Below are 14523 nucleotides of genomic sequence, written 5' to 3'. Positions count from 1 at the left end.
CTTTAAAAAGGCACCCCTCTTTATAAATCAATTTTTAAATTTTTTATTGAGGTGTGATTGATATATTAGTTTTAGGTGTACAACATAATGATTCAACATTTGTGTGTATTGTGAAATCATCACCAAAGTAAGTCTAGTTAACATCCATCACCTAGAGTTAGAAGATATTTTTTCTTGTCATGAGGAAGATCTTTCTTAGCAACTTTCAAATACGCAATACATTGTTATTAACTATAGTTACCATACTGTACGTTACGTCCCCATGACTTACTTATAACTGGAAATTTGTACCTTTGGATTCCCTTTACCTGTTTTGCCCAATCCCCACTCTCGCCTCTGGCAACCACCAATCTGTTCTCTTGGTGGTTTTTTGTTTTGTTTTGTTTGGGTATGGTTTTTTGTTGTTTTCTCAAGATTCCACATGTAAGTGAGATCCTACGGTATTTGTGTTTCTCTGACTTATTTCACTTAGCATAATACCTCAAGTTAAGTTCCAACCACGTTGTCGCAAATGGCAGGATGTCCTTTTTCATGGCCGTGTAATATTCCTGTGTGTGTGTGTGTGTGTGTGTGTGTGTGTGTGTGTGTGTACGTGCACACACATCGCATCTTTTTTATCCATTCATCCGTTGGTAGACACTTAGGTTGTTTCCATATCTTGGCTATTATAAATAATGCTGGTATGAACATGAAGTGCGTGTATCTGTTAAAATTAGTGTTTTCATTTTCTTTGGATAAATACTTGGAAGTGGAATTGCCGGATCATATGGTAGTTCTGTTTTTAATCCCTTGAGAAGCCTCAATACTGTTTTCTGTAAGTAAGCGGCTGCACCAGTTTACATTCCCACCAGCAGTGCCCAGGGCCCCCCGTCTCCACGTTCTCATCCCCTTTTACTCCTCTCTTCTCCGTAGCCATTTTCACAAGTGTGAGGTAACATCTCATTGTGGTTTTGATTAGCATTTCTCTGATGCATAGCGACGTTGGACACCTTTTCATGTACCTTTTGGTCACCTGTATGTCTTCTTTGGAAAAATGTCTATTCAGATGCTCCACTCCAGAACCAACTTAATCAGATTGATTCTTCTGCTGTTGAGTTATATGAGTTCTTACATATTTTCGGATGTAAATGTACCACCCCTCTTAACACTCCTTCTAGAGCTATCTGCAACAAAAGGCCTGTGCTGGAATTGAAATGATAAAAAAAAAAAAAAAAGCAGTAAAATAATGAAGACCGCTAACCAGGCGTGGTTTCAGGAACCTAGTATTTATTACAGGAACTTAATCTTCACAACATTCAGGAAAGACAGGGTTGTTGTTACCCCCCTTTTACAAGTAAAGGAAGGCACACAGGAGGGTAACTGTCCAGCCAGCCAGTGTGGTCAGGATTTGAAGTCGTGTCCTTCGCCCCTGTGCTCACTCAGTTCCTCATCCCATTGTGTTCCAGCTGTTGTGATCTGGTGGATTTCTGGTCTCCTTTGTGAAGTGAACCATGGGTGGGATGGACCAAACATTTTCCAGTCCCGCTTCAGCCTCATAATTACACATCTTGGGAAGAGTATTGGATGCAGAATAGGGTTGAAAAACTCATCTGGGATCTTCTGGGATGATCAGAAGACATCTGCTAAAACGGCCTTAGCTTTCTCGCTAGGCTTTGGGACTTACCACCTTTGCTACTTGCTTCTTGATTAGAGGACCCAGCAGGTTGTAAATCCTCTGATCCTGCCTCTGGAATGCTTTTGTAGTTCTTTCTGCCATAGATCTCCCTCTCATGAACATTCTGCTCGATACCAAACCCCCTCGACACCAGTATGTCTCGTTAGCCTGGACTATTCATTGCATTTCGTTGACATGGGACATACAAGTCAGGATCAACAAGAGTTAATGGACACTTTGCTGGGATTGCCTGGCAGATACTTACATCTGTGAGTGAGGAACTGAACTTAATAGAAGGAATTCAGTAAATGAAACAAAACAAGCGGTGGAAAAGTGAGCACCTCTTAGGATCCATTAATTTCGTGGCACTGGATCTTAAAGCATTCATCAGGCTGGGAGGAACGGAAGAACTTCATTCGAGGTAGTGGAAACCATATGTGCTAACACCCATCCAGTGGCCCAGCCCATGTGGGGAACTCAGTAACTGGACACACTTAGGTTTTTTTGGACGTGACAGGATACTAATGAGGTGGTCATGTTTATTTCTTAATAATAATACTGAATTAACACTTACACAGAAAGAGGTGTTTTAAATGTTTTCTCAGACAAAGAGTTGAGATCTTTTTATTCGGGGATCCATATGTCTTTCCGTTCTCCTTGATTAACTTAATTGCCTTTTTTTTTCCCCCTTGTCAAATGGAGTACCACCTGCCATCCTTCCCCAATGAGTTGGTGGTTGTTTAAGTATACTGTTTTGAGCTAAATATTACCAAATGGTCATAACCGAACGTGCTATGCCTGTCTGGAAACGTTTCAGTGAGAAAAAATAAAAGTGCCCTTTGGGTTTTCACGTGAACATTGAGGCTGAAGGCTAATTTCGGTGTCTCATTGTGATTTTGATTATGTAAAATACCCTGCATTGGTTTTAGAAGTCTTTCTTTTCTCCCCTGCACACCTGCTAGCTAGGTGATGTGATGGTCGACATTGCAAGTAACATCATGTTGGCTGATGAGCGTGTCCTTGGGTTGGCACAGAGGGAAGCGAAGGCCTGCAGTAGAATTGTTCAGTGTCTGCAGCGCATTGCTACATACCGATTAGCAAACGGAGCTCATGTTTATTCAACAGTAAGTGTAAAGCTGTCCTCGAATTCTAAGAAAAAAATTCATTGAAAGCCAACTTGAACTTAAAAAAGATACGGTTTTTTTGCCCCCCTCATGATAGGGTGGGTATTTTCCGTTACTGCCGATTATTACAGAATTTCCTGTTGTCTAACAGTTTAAAAGCTCATTTTGCTTTTGAGTGGTCTGTTTTCTTGGTAACTGGAAAATACTTTCTTAATTTGCTGTTTAAATGGTTCTCACCATTTAATCTAAAACCAAACAAGCACACGGTAGGTTTGCTGTACTGTCTGTCATCGACCCACCGTCCAGTCCCAGTTTGAGAGAGTGTCTGATTGCTTGCCCGGGTTCTAATTTCAGAAGAGAACTGGGAGGCCCTCCAACACATGTGAACTCTTGGCATTTCCAGTCGGTGTCGCTCTTGGAATGATGAATTTTTATATTTAATAATCACTCAGTTAAATAGTATTAAATTTTATTTGTGCTAAACTGAGCTGCTGTCCTGCTGACTTTTTCTAAAAGTGTGGTAAAATGTGATAAATAAAGTCTCATTCCCTTATGACTCACACTCTGGAATCTGGACCATGGTTTTCATTTCCTAATTATTTCAGTGGGTTCATAGAATATTCTAGAAATCCTCCTATGATTTTATACAGTTAAAGATTACTGTTTTCCCAAAGATCAATGGGATCTTTTTGATGATACTATGTTTTATTGTTCCTTTTGCTCAGTGAAGTTTAGGATTACCTCCTTGAATAATAAATGGAATGGAGGTCTACCTTGGCTGCTATCCTGACAATGTAGTTCAGGGTAATTTCTTTCTCAGATACATGAACTTACTTGAAACCAGCTCGCCATTTTTATGGCCACATTTTGTCCTGTCTGGTCATCTAGATCCATTTTAAATCCCATGCTTTATCCTTACTACTTGGTTCCAGGAGCTGCTTCCTTCCTCTGCACCTCACTGGTTCTTCAGAGAACTCTAGGATATAATAAAGGGGCATTGTAGGTGTCTGCACTCCACTTCAAAGTGTGAAAAAGGTTCCAGGAAATTATGCATCTACTTGTAATGTGATACAGCTTCCAGAGCACCTCAAAACTGCAGTTTTCTTTTGACGGAGGTTTCACATGTTTGTCATAATTATATGTATCTTTGCTCAGTAAAAGAATGGAATGTCATTTGTTAACAAATATAATTGAACTTAGTAAGAATTTTCACCATGTGTCATCCATGTGACAGAAGCTAACGTAAAGATTTGTCAGTCTTGAATATTTGGGAAAACAGTTCTTTTCTACCATGCGTATGGTGCGTGGCAGATTCTATGTGGCCTTTTATATTTTTTTAATTTGTATCTTACCTTCCTAATAGATTTTATATACCTCACACAGAAATTTTATGCTTAAAAAAAATTGAAAAAGAGGACATTGTCTGTATATGGTACTTAGAATGGTGCCTTGCTGATTACAGTAGGCATCACTCAGTCATCCTTAAAGGAAGGACGGAGATGCTGTCTGCCTGCAAAGAGTTAACTTCATTTCCCCGTAATAGAAAAGAGTGAATATGGCATGAAGTATTGGAATGAGGAGACCTCTGTCTTTTTTTTTAATTTTACTTTTTAAATTTTTATTTTAAAGTAATCTCTGTACTCAACGTGGGGCTCCAACTCATGACCCCAAGATCAAGAGTTGCATGCTCTTCCAACTGAGCCAGTCGAGAGTGAGGCGACTGTTGAGAGTGTATTTTTTTCAAACCCTAGTACTCCTCTTGTATTATCATTAACAGAGTCCACTGATTTCTCTAGCTCATTTTTTTTTAATAAGACACTTCCATTTTTAGCTTATAGTTTCCTCAAAGTGCTCTTTAAGTGATTTTTATTGATTTCTCACTTATCTCTGATCCTCCATACTTTATGACTTGTTTCCTCACTTGGTATCTTGTCTGGTTTAGGATATCCTTTGGTTTCCAGCATCTTTTTTTATGTGCCAGTTACCTGCACAATGTCTTTGTTAAGTAAGAAGTGGAGCCTTTGCCTCCAGCTTATGTACAGTGATTTGTGTTTGAAAACTCTTCGAAAGTGCTTTTCCCTCATGCTGTAAATCTTTCATAACTCCTGTTTGATTGACTTTTGAAGTATTCACCCAATATTGCTCTGGAAGCTTATGTCATCAAGGCGGCGGGCTTCACTGGGATGACATGCACCGTGTTCCAGAAGGTAGCAGCTGCTGATCGGACAGGCCTTTCCGAGTATGGGAGGCGGGACCCGGACGGAAACCTGGATAAGCAGCTGAGCTTTAAGTGCAATGTTTCAAATACGTTTTCAAGTCTGGCACTAAAGGTATGTTGTATTCCATAAGCATTTAAGACTCTTTACTTGTTAGTACTGTCAGATTAGAAAACTCAAAATGGTTTGCTTTGCAAAATAACCTAATTTTTAGAAGCTATTTGGGGGCGGGGTAGGGTGGGTATTGGTATTGTTTTGGCTGTTGTTTGAAAAGAAATTCAGACCGGGAAGGGACATGTTATAATTTTCATGGGCCTAGACACTTTTGCCCTTTGGACCCCATTCTCCACACAAAAATATCAAATTATATTTTATGACTGCAAGTGGTAAAAAGATGAATCTATTAATACATTTTAGAACATTTTCTTTGACCTGAAAGTTCATTTTTATGCTCCCAATTTTAAAGACATGAAAACATTTCCATAGACCTCCTCCAGATATTGTGTGCCCTTGGCTCTGTGCCCACTGGACCTAATGGAAAAGCCAGCCTTGAGATCGGGCATTTAATCAGGCAAGCTGTAGATCAAGATTTTTGGCAAAGAAGTGCAAACATGTGATCTGTCTTCAGAAAATGTGTGTTTTATTGCAATGAAAAGCATTTTTATTGAGTTTCAACATTTGGGGTATAGATGTGTTTCATTAAACTACATCAAAGCACATAGTGGAGGTACAATTCCAACACCCTAATGGAACCACATTTTCTCATTTAGCTTTGTGTGGCCATGTGTAACTGTGTTCTCTATGGATTTTAATTACACAGTATGTTCTTTGGTTCTGGCTTGTCCCTGAATTATATCACAAACAGCATTGCATTCACTTTAAAGGCTGCATGGTAATTGATCAAATGGGTGTTAGGTGTCCTGATACTTTGTGGGCACTTAGTAAATATTGAATGGATGGATGGATGGATGGATGATGTGGGCACTCAGTAAATATTGAATGAATGAATGGATGGGTGGATGGATGGATGTGGGCACTCAGTAGATATTGAAAGAATGAATGAAAGAAAATTAACATTATTTTCTTCACTTTGCTGCCGGTGACCTCCATAAGGAGAGCCGGTTTGCCAAATTTAGAAGTAATCCAACTTCCCCCACTGCCCAAGACAATCTCAGCTAGGTCAGAATGTCTATAATGATAATATATTTACTTGATATAATATACTCAGAGGAAAACTGGCAAGATTTATTTGTGACTCTTCCCTCTGGGAGGGTACTTAACGTACCCAGCCACACTCCTGCCAACCTGCTGTTTTCCTCACTGTGTTGTTCGTCAGTAAAAACACACCACAGAAGGCAGAGACACAGGATCGCACACCAGCCCAAGAGAGGGAAGCATGTGTCTTTGAGGAGCACTTAAAATTGATGAACACTTCTATCTTAGATGATCATAGTTGGTAGAAAGGGATTACAAATGATGAAACCCTGCATTTCATCAATTTCACAAGCTGCCCCTTCGGGTAAGGAGAGTTTCTACCTGCCAGAGTAGAAAGCTTTAAATGAACACACTCAGATTTGTCAATTTCACACTATTTTATCCTCTTAAGATCATCTATGGCCAGAAACCAAGGACACATTACACTATTATTCATGCTTCATTGATGGACATGATTAAACCAAGTGAGAAAGGAAATATATCCTTTGTGACATAAAATTAGTTAAAAATTATAACATCAACAGAGCAAAATGCTTTAGTACTTTAATAGAAAACTTACTTTACATTTTTAACTTTATTACTAGGGCAATTTTTACTCTTCTTGCATGTCTTTTTTTTTTTTCTTAAATGCCTTGAATATCCTAAGTAGATAATGCGAACACCTCCTAATTAATGATATTACCCTTGAATGGGAGAATATGCTAACATATGAAGTTAAGCCTCTAAAAAGGCAGTTTCTCTGTTAGCAATAGGAACCTTACGTGAATTGCTCCCTACGTATTTCTTTGATCTCTGTCCTGTCTTTGCTACCATCACAGTCTGGTTTGGACTTCTATATTACCCAAACCATTGTGACTTCCCATGTAGTCTTTGGGTCTCTAGGCTCTTCCTTAAAAATCCATCCTTCTTGTATAGATTGGTCTACCTAGGCCTGCCTGACGTTCGACCAGCATGTCCCAATGTAACCAGGACAGTCAGTAAGATACTAAAATACTTCCTTACCCTGTAGCAAATTCAGCTGCTGTACCAGTTCCCGAGGGCTCCCCGAGCCCTGCTGGTCCTCCAGGGAGCATCACCCAGTCCATCCATCCTTTAGCAACTGAAGGGCGGGTACCTACAGAACAGAGGGCCTCCAGGAGCCTTCCGGTTTGTGGAAGCTGTGCAGGTTGTCTGTGTGCACGTCATTTCAGGTGGTTACTATTGTTAGCATTATCCCTGGATTATGCAGCATGGATACTGACCTTGCTCATCCCCTGATGGACACTCCTTGTCTATCTGGAGGCTGGCCATCGGGTAGCTTCCTCCTTTGGCATTTATCTGCATTCCTGCCACACGGCTCTTCCTCCCTCCTCTCTTCGGTCCGGTAACAACAGACCTCCCTTGGCTCCTCTCCCAACCGCTGGCCATTCCTAGGCCAGTCTCATGCTAATTCTCCTGCTAGACTTCCCAGCTGCTACTCTTGCCCTTCCTGGGCAATTTGGCTATGTGCAGAAATGTCACCTTCAAGAAACCTTGACCAAATGCCATCCTGTCGGTCCTCTCCCACCCTCATCTCCTTTATTTCTCTTCTGTACTTTGCCTGTAATGCTCGGCTCCTGTGTCATTGTGCATGACGTGGCTCCTACACCGGACCGAGGATTGCTTGAGGGCAGAGCGAGGGCTTGAGTCAGCAGTGAGTTCCAGTGCCTGGCCTCGGTCGGTTGGCCAGGGGGAGACTGAGGTAGCTGTCATCCGACTCTTACAGCACCGAATCTCTGCTCTTGTCTTCACCGAGTGCTTCCTTCCCCCATTGGCACCATAACAGACCATGCTACCATCACCAGACAGTACCTGTTTGTGATAAATGACTAAGAGCTTTTAGAACTTGCTGGTGTTTTGAGTTCAATATAGAGCTGTAATATAGCCTAAAAGAACTGGTTCTTTAAAGTTTTCTTGACTGGAATTTAGAAATCAGTGTTTCTCTCTGCATCCCCTATTTCCCTCGTCCTTGACACCTAGGGTTTTAGCCCAGCTGAACTTCTTTAACTTTCCAGACCAGTCGTGTATGTCTTAATGCCCCCTCCCTCCTTTCTGCCCCTTCTTCTGCCCTCAGGCCCATACCCCTGCCCGGTAAGAGCCTTGCTCCTCTAAGACTCCATTCAAATAGTACCTTCCTTCTCTTCCTGAGAATTCATCACTGCCTGTTAGTTTCCTAGTGCTTTGTTCGTTCTCCAGAATAATTAGAAGCTGGTATCATGGCAGGTTGAGTTATAGTGAGAAGCCATGGGATATGGGGACAAAGAATGTGGTCTCAGTAGCCAGACATCCTGGATTCACGTTCTTCTCCCCCACTTAACAGCTGTGCAAGCTTGGGCAAGTACCTTAACCTCTCTGAATGTGAGTTCTTCATTTGTTACATGGGCATCATGAAATAGTACCTACCTCAATGGGTTATTGAGAGGATTATGTGAGGCAAATGTGTGGACATTCATAGTAGGGTCCAGCACAGAACAAGCGCTTGATAAATGTTCTTATCATTGTTTTATTGTTGTTGCCTCTCCCTTGTTAGATTATGAAAATTTGAGGCAGGGACCATGGCTTACTCATCGAATATCTCCAGAGTGCCTAGCACAGAGCAACGAAACATCTAGTAAATACTGTTGGATAAAATTTAGCAGCCAAAGCTTAATTAGCAAGGAAAATTAGTTAAAAACTTGATTCTGAAGGCAAACAAAATCCCTGTTAATCTTTAGCAGTGAGATAATCAAAAAGTGGTATGCATTTAATAAGTAATTATACACAAGAAAATTAGCACATATCATATCTATCTGTTTAAAATCAAGAGTGTAGATTGTTAAGACAACATAAGTAAATTAGTATTTTTATTGTTTGTTTTAAGGCAGGTGCCTCTGACTCATTCCAATTTTAGTGTTAGAATTCTATAGAAGTGAGCAAAATTAGGATTTCAGGAAATTTTAATTTATTAATTACACAGTATCAGAAGTTCAAATTGTTTCATAAGGAAAGGTGTTAAAATCTAGTGGAAGTATTTGAATTAATATCCCTTATGATGTGTATTTTCTTCCCAGTTTAATGTCATTGTAAGTAGGGAAATAAACATGAATTTTGCAAATAAAATAACAAGAGCTCTATGATAACATCCATTTCATGTGTGTTCATACTTAGTCAATTTTTAGTATTGAAATTAATACTAAAAGTGAATTGTGGAACTCAAAATATGATGAGGTTCTAGATGATTGTTGGTAAGTCTGTTACTTGAAGGCATTTTCTCCCCGCCCCCCCCCCCCCCCCGCCAGCCTCCACATAACCACCTGCCACACTGAGGCAGTAATAGTCATAAAAATACCACCCACAGTTATGTAGCCTCTTGTGCTTGTCGTGGTCATGATTCCCTGTGGTCCTCACAGCCATTTGTTAGAAAGATCATCATTCAATGCCCATGACAGATGAGACCCAGAGAGTGTAAACAAAACTGTGCCGTGTTAAGGGGCCAGGAAGTGGTCAGGCTGGGACCCACATCCTGGTTTCTTATTTCAGATATTATGTTCCTTTCCCCAGTGGTGGCAGATGACCTGCAATAATGAACATTAGACTCCAAAACATGTATTTCCCAAAGGGTTTTAAGAGCGCTTTTTCTGACGTATTAGCTATAATTGCCTTGTTTCCGTTGCTGTGATCCATGCATTTTAAAGTGAATAGATGGTTTAAATGAAATGACAGACTGGTTCCTTGCCTTTAGGCCAAGTGGCAAAAGGTAAAATCATGACAGATGTAACAAATGGGTGTTCCTCGGTGATTTGGTTCATGAAATTTACAACTTTTCCATAATTAACAATCACTTCTTTTAAAGAAATGAAATATACAAATATTATATTCTTACTATAAAAATCCAAACATTCATTATTGATACAGTTTTTCCAGCACTCCTAGCCACCCTCTGTCCGTTCCAGGGCCCCTGTAATTATTATTGAGCCATATTCCATTATTGGACTTCAAAGGATATTTTAGAAGCCAGAATATGTAGCTTTCATCTATTGGTGATCTGTTCATACTCTTCTGACTTTTTATAATTTGTTGTTTGGATGGTTTTACAAGTTTAAACTTTGGAGAAAACATTTTCTGACTTCTAGAAATCAAAGATGTCATTTCCTTTTTCAGCTCTTTTAGAAAGTGTCAGTATGTCTTCTTTTTAAAATGAATTTGATAACCCATAGGTAATGCTTTCCCAGAGAGTTGTGCTTTGCTTTTGAGTCGTTTTGTGTTCACAATAAAGTTATTTTATTGAATCATATAGTTCTTAAATTTTAATAAATGTCCAGTTTGTAACGCTTTGTCAGGATTTTGACCTTTTAACTAGTCAATCTGTTGATGTTTTTCCGTTTTTGCATACCTCATTTCACACTTCAGATAAATTTATATACAGAATAGGAATTTACTAGATGAATTTATAACAGACTTTGTGTCTCCATCAGGTTATTATGTTTGTGAGAATAGTAGAAACCTTTTTGTGCATGTTTCTTAGGCAAAATATTTCTAACAGTTATCTTCTTGGCATCTTCAATTTAAAAGAAGTATTCACACTTCCAATATTCAGACTTTCAGAATACTTTATTCAGCAGATATTTGTGTGTGTCCAGTGTGTTCTAGCATTGTTCTAAGCGCAGCCGTTAAAAACTCATTTTAAAGTTAATCACTTGCTTAAATAGAACCTTTTAAAAAAATATAATCATGCCACACAGACTTTCATTAGTTTTACAAACAATGGGTTACTTTTATCAAATACAAATACCAGGAACTATTATTAACATAGGGGGTCCAGAAAAGTAAATGAGATGATCTGCACTCAAAAATCCTGCTACTGTAGTTAAAGGGGCAGACAGTGAGTTGCATTGTGATATTGCATGTATTAGTTACGATAGAGCTGTGTGCAGAATGCCACGGGAGGCGAGAAGAGGGAGCAGCTAACTGGAAAAGCAGCATACTGAGGAGTCATGTAATTAATCCTCCAAAGAAGCCCCATGTTAAGGATGTCTTTCTCCTGGCTGTCAGCCGCTCTTAACTCTGATCCGTCTTTGGCATTGCCTGCAAAATTATCTTGCTAGAAATCAGATCTGCCCAGTTCAAGAGTTTGCCAGACAAAAGAACAGCAGGGCATTTCAGCAAGGGATCCTGGTGTGTGCAGCACTCCCAAGTGGCATAAAAAATGTAGGAAATCTCAAGGATTGATATATTCAGGGTGGCCAGGTTACAGGTGGTGGAATAGGGAATGTTAGAAGAGGAATTTGAAATGAAGGTTTTAGCCAAATCATGTGATGTACTTAGGATTGGGGGCAGTATTCACTAAACATTGGAGAACCGGGTTGCTCTTTAAACTAATTTAAGATCAAATATGTTTCTTAGGAGGAAATTCTGTGGATTGGAGAGATTGATGTCAAGAGAAAAACTTTGGATGAATTCTTAAAACGGAATTTTTTTAAGTGGTTAATTATTTGCCTCCTTGGTATACAGATTTGTTTTTTATTGAATGCTAAATAATTTATAGTTTAACAATCCCTAATAAAGAAGTATGTAAAGCATTCGATGATCAGCTGCTCTGTTTGTTACTGTGTTGCTCTAACCTGATTTCTAACATGTTTCTTAGTCTCAGGGGCACTTCTGCTAAGATCAGAGTTTGCTTGAATCTAAGTTTCTATTAAGTCTGTAGAATTTCTTTTTGTTGACAGTTTGAATCCATCCTGAATCACCTTAGAGTTCCATAAGTCCAAATTAATTAAACTCACATTTGTGGTGGGCTGCATTGGTGCTTATATCTATAATTGATCGTTGTCAAATTGATAGAAAGGGTGATCACTGAGATTCCTGGTCTGTTTAATGCTATCGACGTCAGCAGTATTTGTTACCATGGGAAAATTCACTTTATTGTCTGAAATAATTCCTTGTTTACGACTTTAACTCTTTGAAATAGAGTTTGCATTTCTCTTTATTTTATGCTTCTTCTGTGCTTTGGTGTGGTGTTCGGATATTTCGCGTAACTGATAAATTGTTCTAACTATTAAACATTCATAGCCGTCTGAACTATTCTTTCTGGCTTCTGCACACTAATATGGCAAACTTTCTTTGATTTTGTTTTTTTTTTTTATGTATATTCAGAATACTATCGTCGAGGCTTCTATTCAGCTTCCTCCTTCCCTTTTCTCACCAAAGCAAAAAAGGGAAGTCAGACCCACTGATGACTCCCTCTATAAGCTTCAACTCATCGCATTCCGCAATGGAAAGCTTTTCCCAGCCACTGGGAATTCAACAAATTTGGCTGATGATGGAAAACGGCGTACGGTGGTTACCCCTGTGATTCTCACCAAAATAGGTTTGTTACGTGGCTTAGGTTCTCCTGTAGTGACTGGGCAGTGGGACTTTATGATACCCCATACCTAAAAAATGCTTATTTTTTGTTCCTTCTCGCTTTAATGAGTCCCTAGTGAGAAACAGTACCACAGAGTACCCATTCATGGGTAAGTCGACATTTCATTGTTTCTGAAGTTTGTTTCAGAAATACTTTCATTTCCCATTTTCTCCAGATGGTGTGAATGTGGATACCCACCACATCCCTGTTAATGTGACGCTGCGTCGAATTGCGCACGGAGCAGATGCTGTGGCCGCCCAGTGGGATTTCGATTTGCTGAACGGACAAGGAGGCTGGAAGTCAGATGGGTGCCATATACTCTACTCGGATGAAAATATCACCACCATTCAGTGCTATTCCCTTAGTAACTACGCAGTTTTAATGGTACGGCAGTTGTTAACTTTATGCATACACACTAAATTTCTTCATTTTTTCCCTCTGCATAGTTAAGCTCCAGTGAAGATTTTTTTTTTTTTTTTAACTTTTAACATAAACTGTTACCTTTTGTTAGGAGGTGATATTTGGGGTAATTCTGAATTTAAAGGGAAATTAAGTGACGACCGAGTGCGATGTATGGGATTGAACTTGGTTATAGCGATTTTTCAGGAAACTTTATAAGTGAATCAGTTCCACTAAACTTTGATCTTCTGAAATTTGAAGACATTTTGGGTCCATACAGTCCAACTGTTAACCAGGAAAGAGTGACTCATTTGCCCAAAGATACACAGTGAATAGTGAGAGATTTTCCTTCTTTGCCATCTACCACTTTTTCCCACTATACAGCATAGGTTTTAGACTCTTGAATTTAGAGTAACCGTGGCAATTTTAATTTAGTCACGGTAAGTGACAGTATTGACCCAGGTCATGTCTTTTCACCGTTAATGCTAATCACGCTAATGTTGTTTTTCCGTTATTTACCACTCTTCATACCTGTTAGTCTGTGTTAGCCAGTTTCTTTAGTCTCAGGGAAACTAAAATATATAGATGTGTGTAAATGTGTATATTAATGTATAGGAACAGTTGTGTTATTAACGAGTTACTTAAGTGAATCTGGTTCCTGAGCTGGTAAGTGTGAAATTAGCCATACTAGTTTGTATTTTATATTACAGTATATACATGGAGTACGTAGACATGCATTTGGAGAGCAGTGGAAGGAATTACTTATGAATCTGAAAGACATTTTTGAGAAATGGCATGAGGCTAGCCTGGGAGTGAGGATGCTTATGTTTCTGTTCCTGCCTCCAGATCTGAATCTGTTATCTAGACGGGATTTTATCAAAGCACTAAATAATCTTGAAACGTGATATATCTTAATTTTTGTAAACTCTTCTTTTCTTAACAAAACAAAAGCATGGGGTGCCTGGGTGGCTCAGTCGGTTAAGCGTCAGACTTTTGATTTTGGCTTAGGTCATGATCTCAGGGTTGTGGGATTGAGCCCCATGTCAGGCTCCGGGCTCAGTGATTTTGGCTTAGGTCATGATATCAGGGTTGTGGGATTGAGCCCCATGTCAGGCTCCGGGCTCAGCGGAGAGTCTGTTTGGGATTCTCTCACCGCCCCCTTCGCCCCCCGCTTGTGTTCACTCACACGCGCTCGCTCTCTCTCATACATAAATCTTAAAAAAAAAAAAAAACAAACAAACCCAGAAAGTGTATTTACCACTAGAAATGATTTTGAAGCAAGCCTGAAGTAGAATCGATTTTCCTGAACTCCTTTTTTGGTTTTCTCTTTGCACCTCAACTAAGTATATACCGTACCCAGCCTCTGGTCAGACAGGCAGAGCAGGGAATAAATAGATTGTTTAGAGGGGCATGAGGATTGTCTTTCAGTGACCTCTGTCAGTACGTCTGTTATTTAGGTCAGCTGACTGTGGGTGGAGACTGCAGGACGCCGACTCAGTCATACTTGTTTAAGTT

General features: G+C 39.6%; 1 protein-coding gene across 2 annotated transcripts in view; it reads left to right on the top strand.

Moving 5' to 3' along the window:
* ADGRA3 (adhesion G protein-coupled receptor A3) overlaps nucleotides 1–14523 on the top strand; it is a 122254-nt gene that overhangs the window by 86139 nt on the left and 21592 nt on the right. For both annotated transcript variants that reach the window (XM_027600189.2, XM_027600190.2), the window contains 4 exons: nucleotides 2617–2778; nucleotides 4905–5108; nucleotides 12360–12573; nucleotides 12785–12993. In XM_027600189.2, coding sequence (XP_027455990.2) covers nucleotides 2617–2778; nucleotides 4905–5108; nucleotides 12360–12573; nucleotides 12785–12993 — 789 coding nt within the window. The remainder of the gene's footprint in view (nucleotides 1–2616; nucleotides 2779–4904; nucleotides 5109–12359; nucleotides 12574–12784; nucleotides 12994–14523) is intronic.

This window comes from Zalophus californianus, chromosome 2 (genome assembly GCF_009762305.2).
Source record: "Zalophus californianus isolate mZalCal1 chromosome 2, mZalCal1.pri.v2, whole genome shotgun sequence".
In the NCBI taxonomy this organism is placed as follows: Eukaryota; Metazoa; Chordata; class Mammalia; order Carnivora; family Otariidae; genus Zalophus; species Zalophus californianus.
Note: the sequence above shows the minus strand (reverse complement) of the source record. Positions and strands in the feature narration are given on the sequence as shown.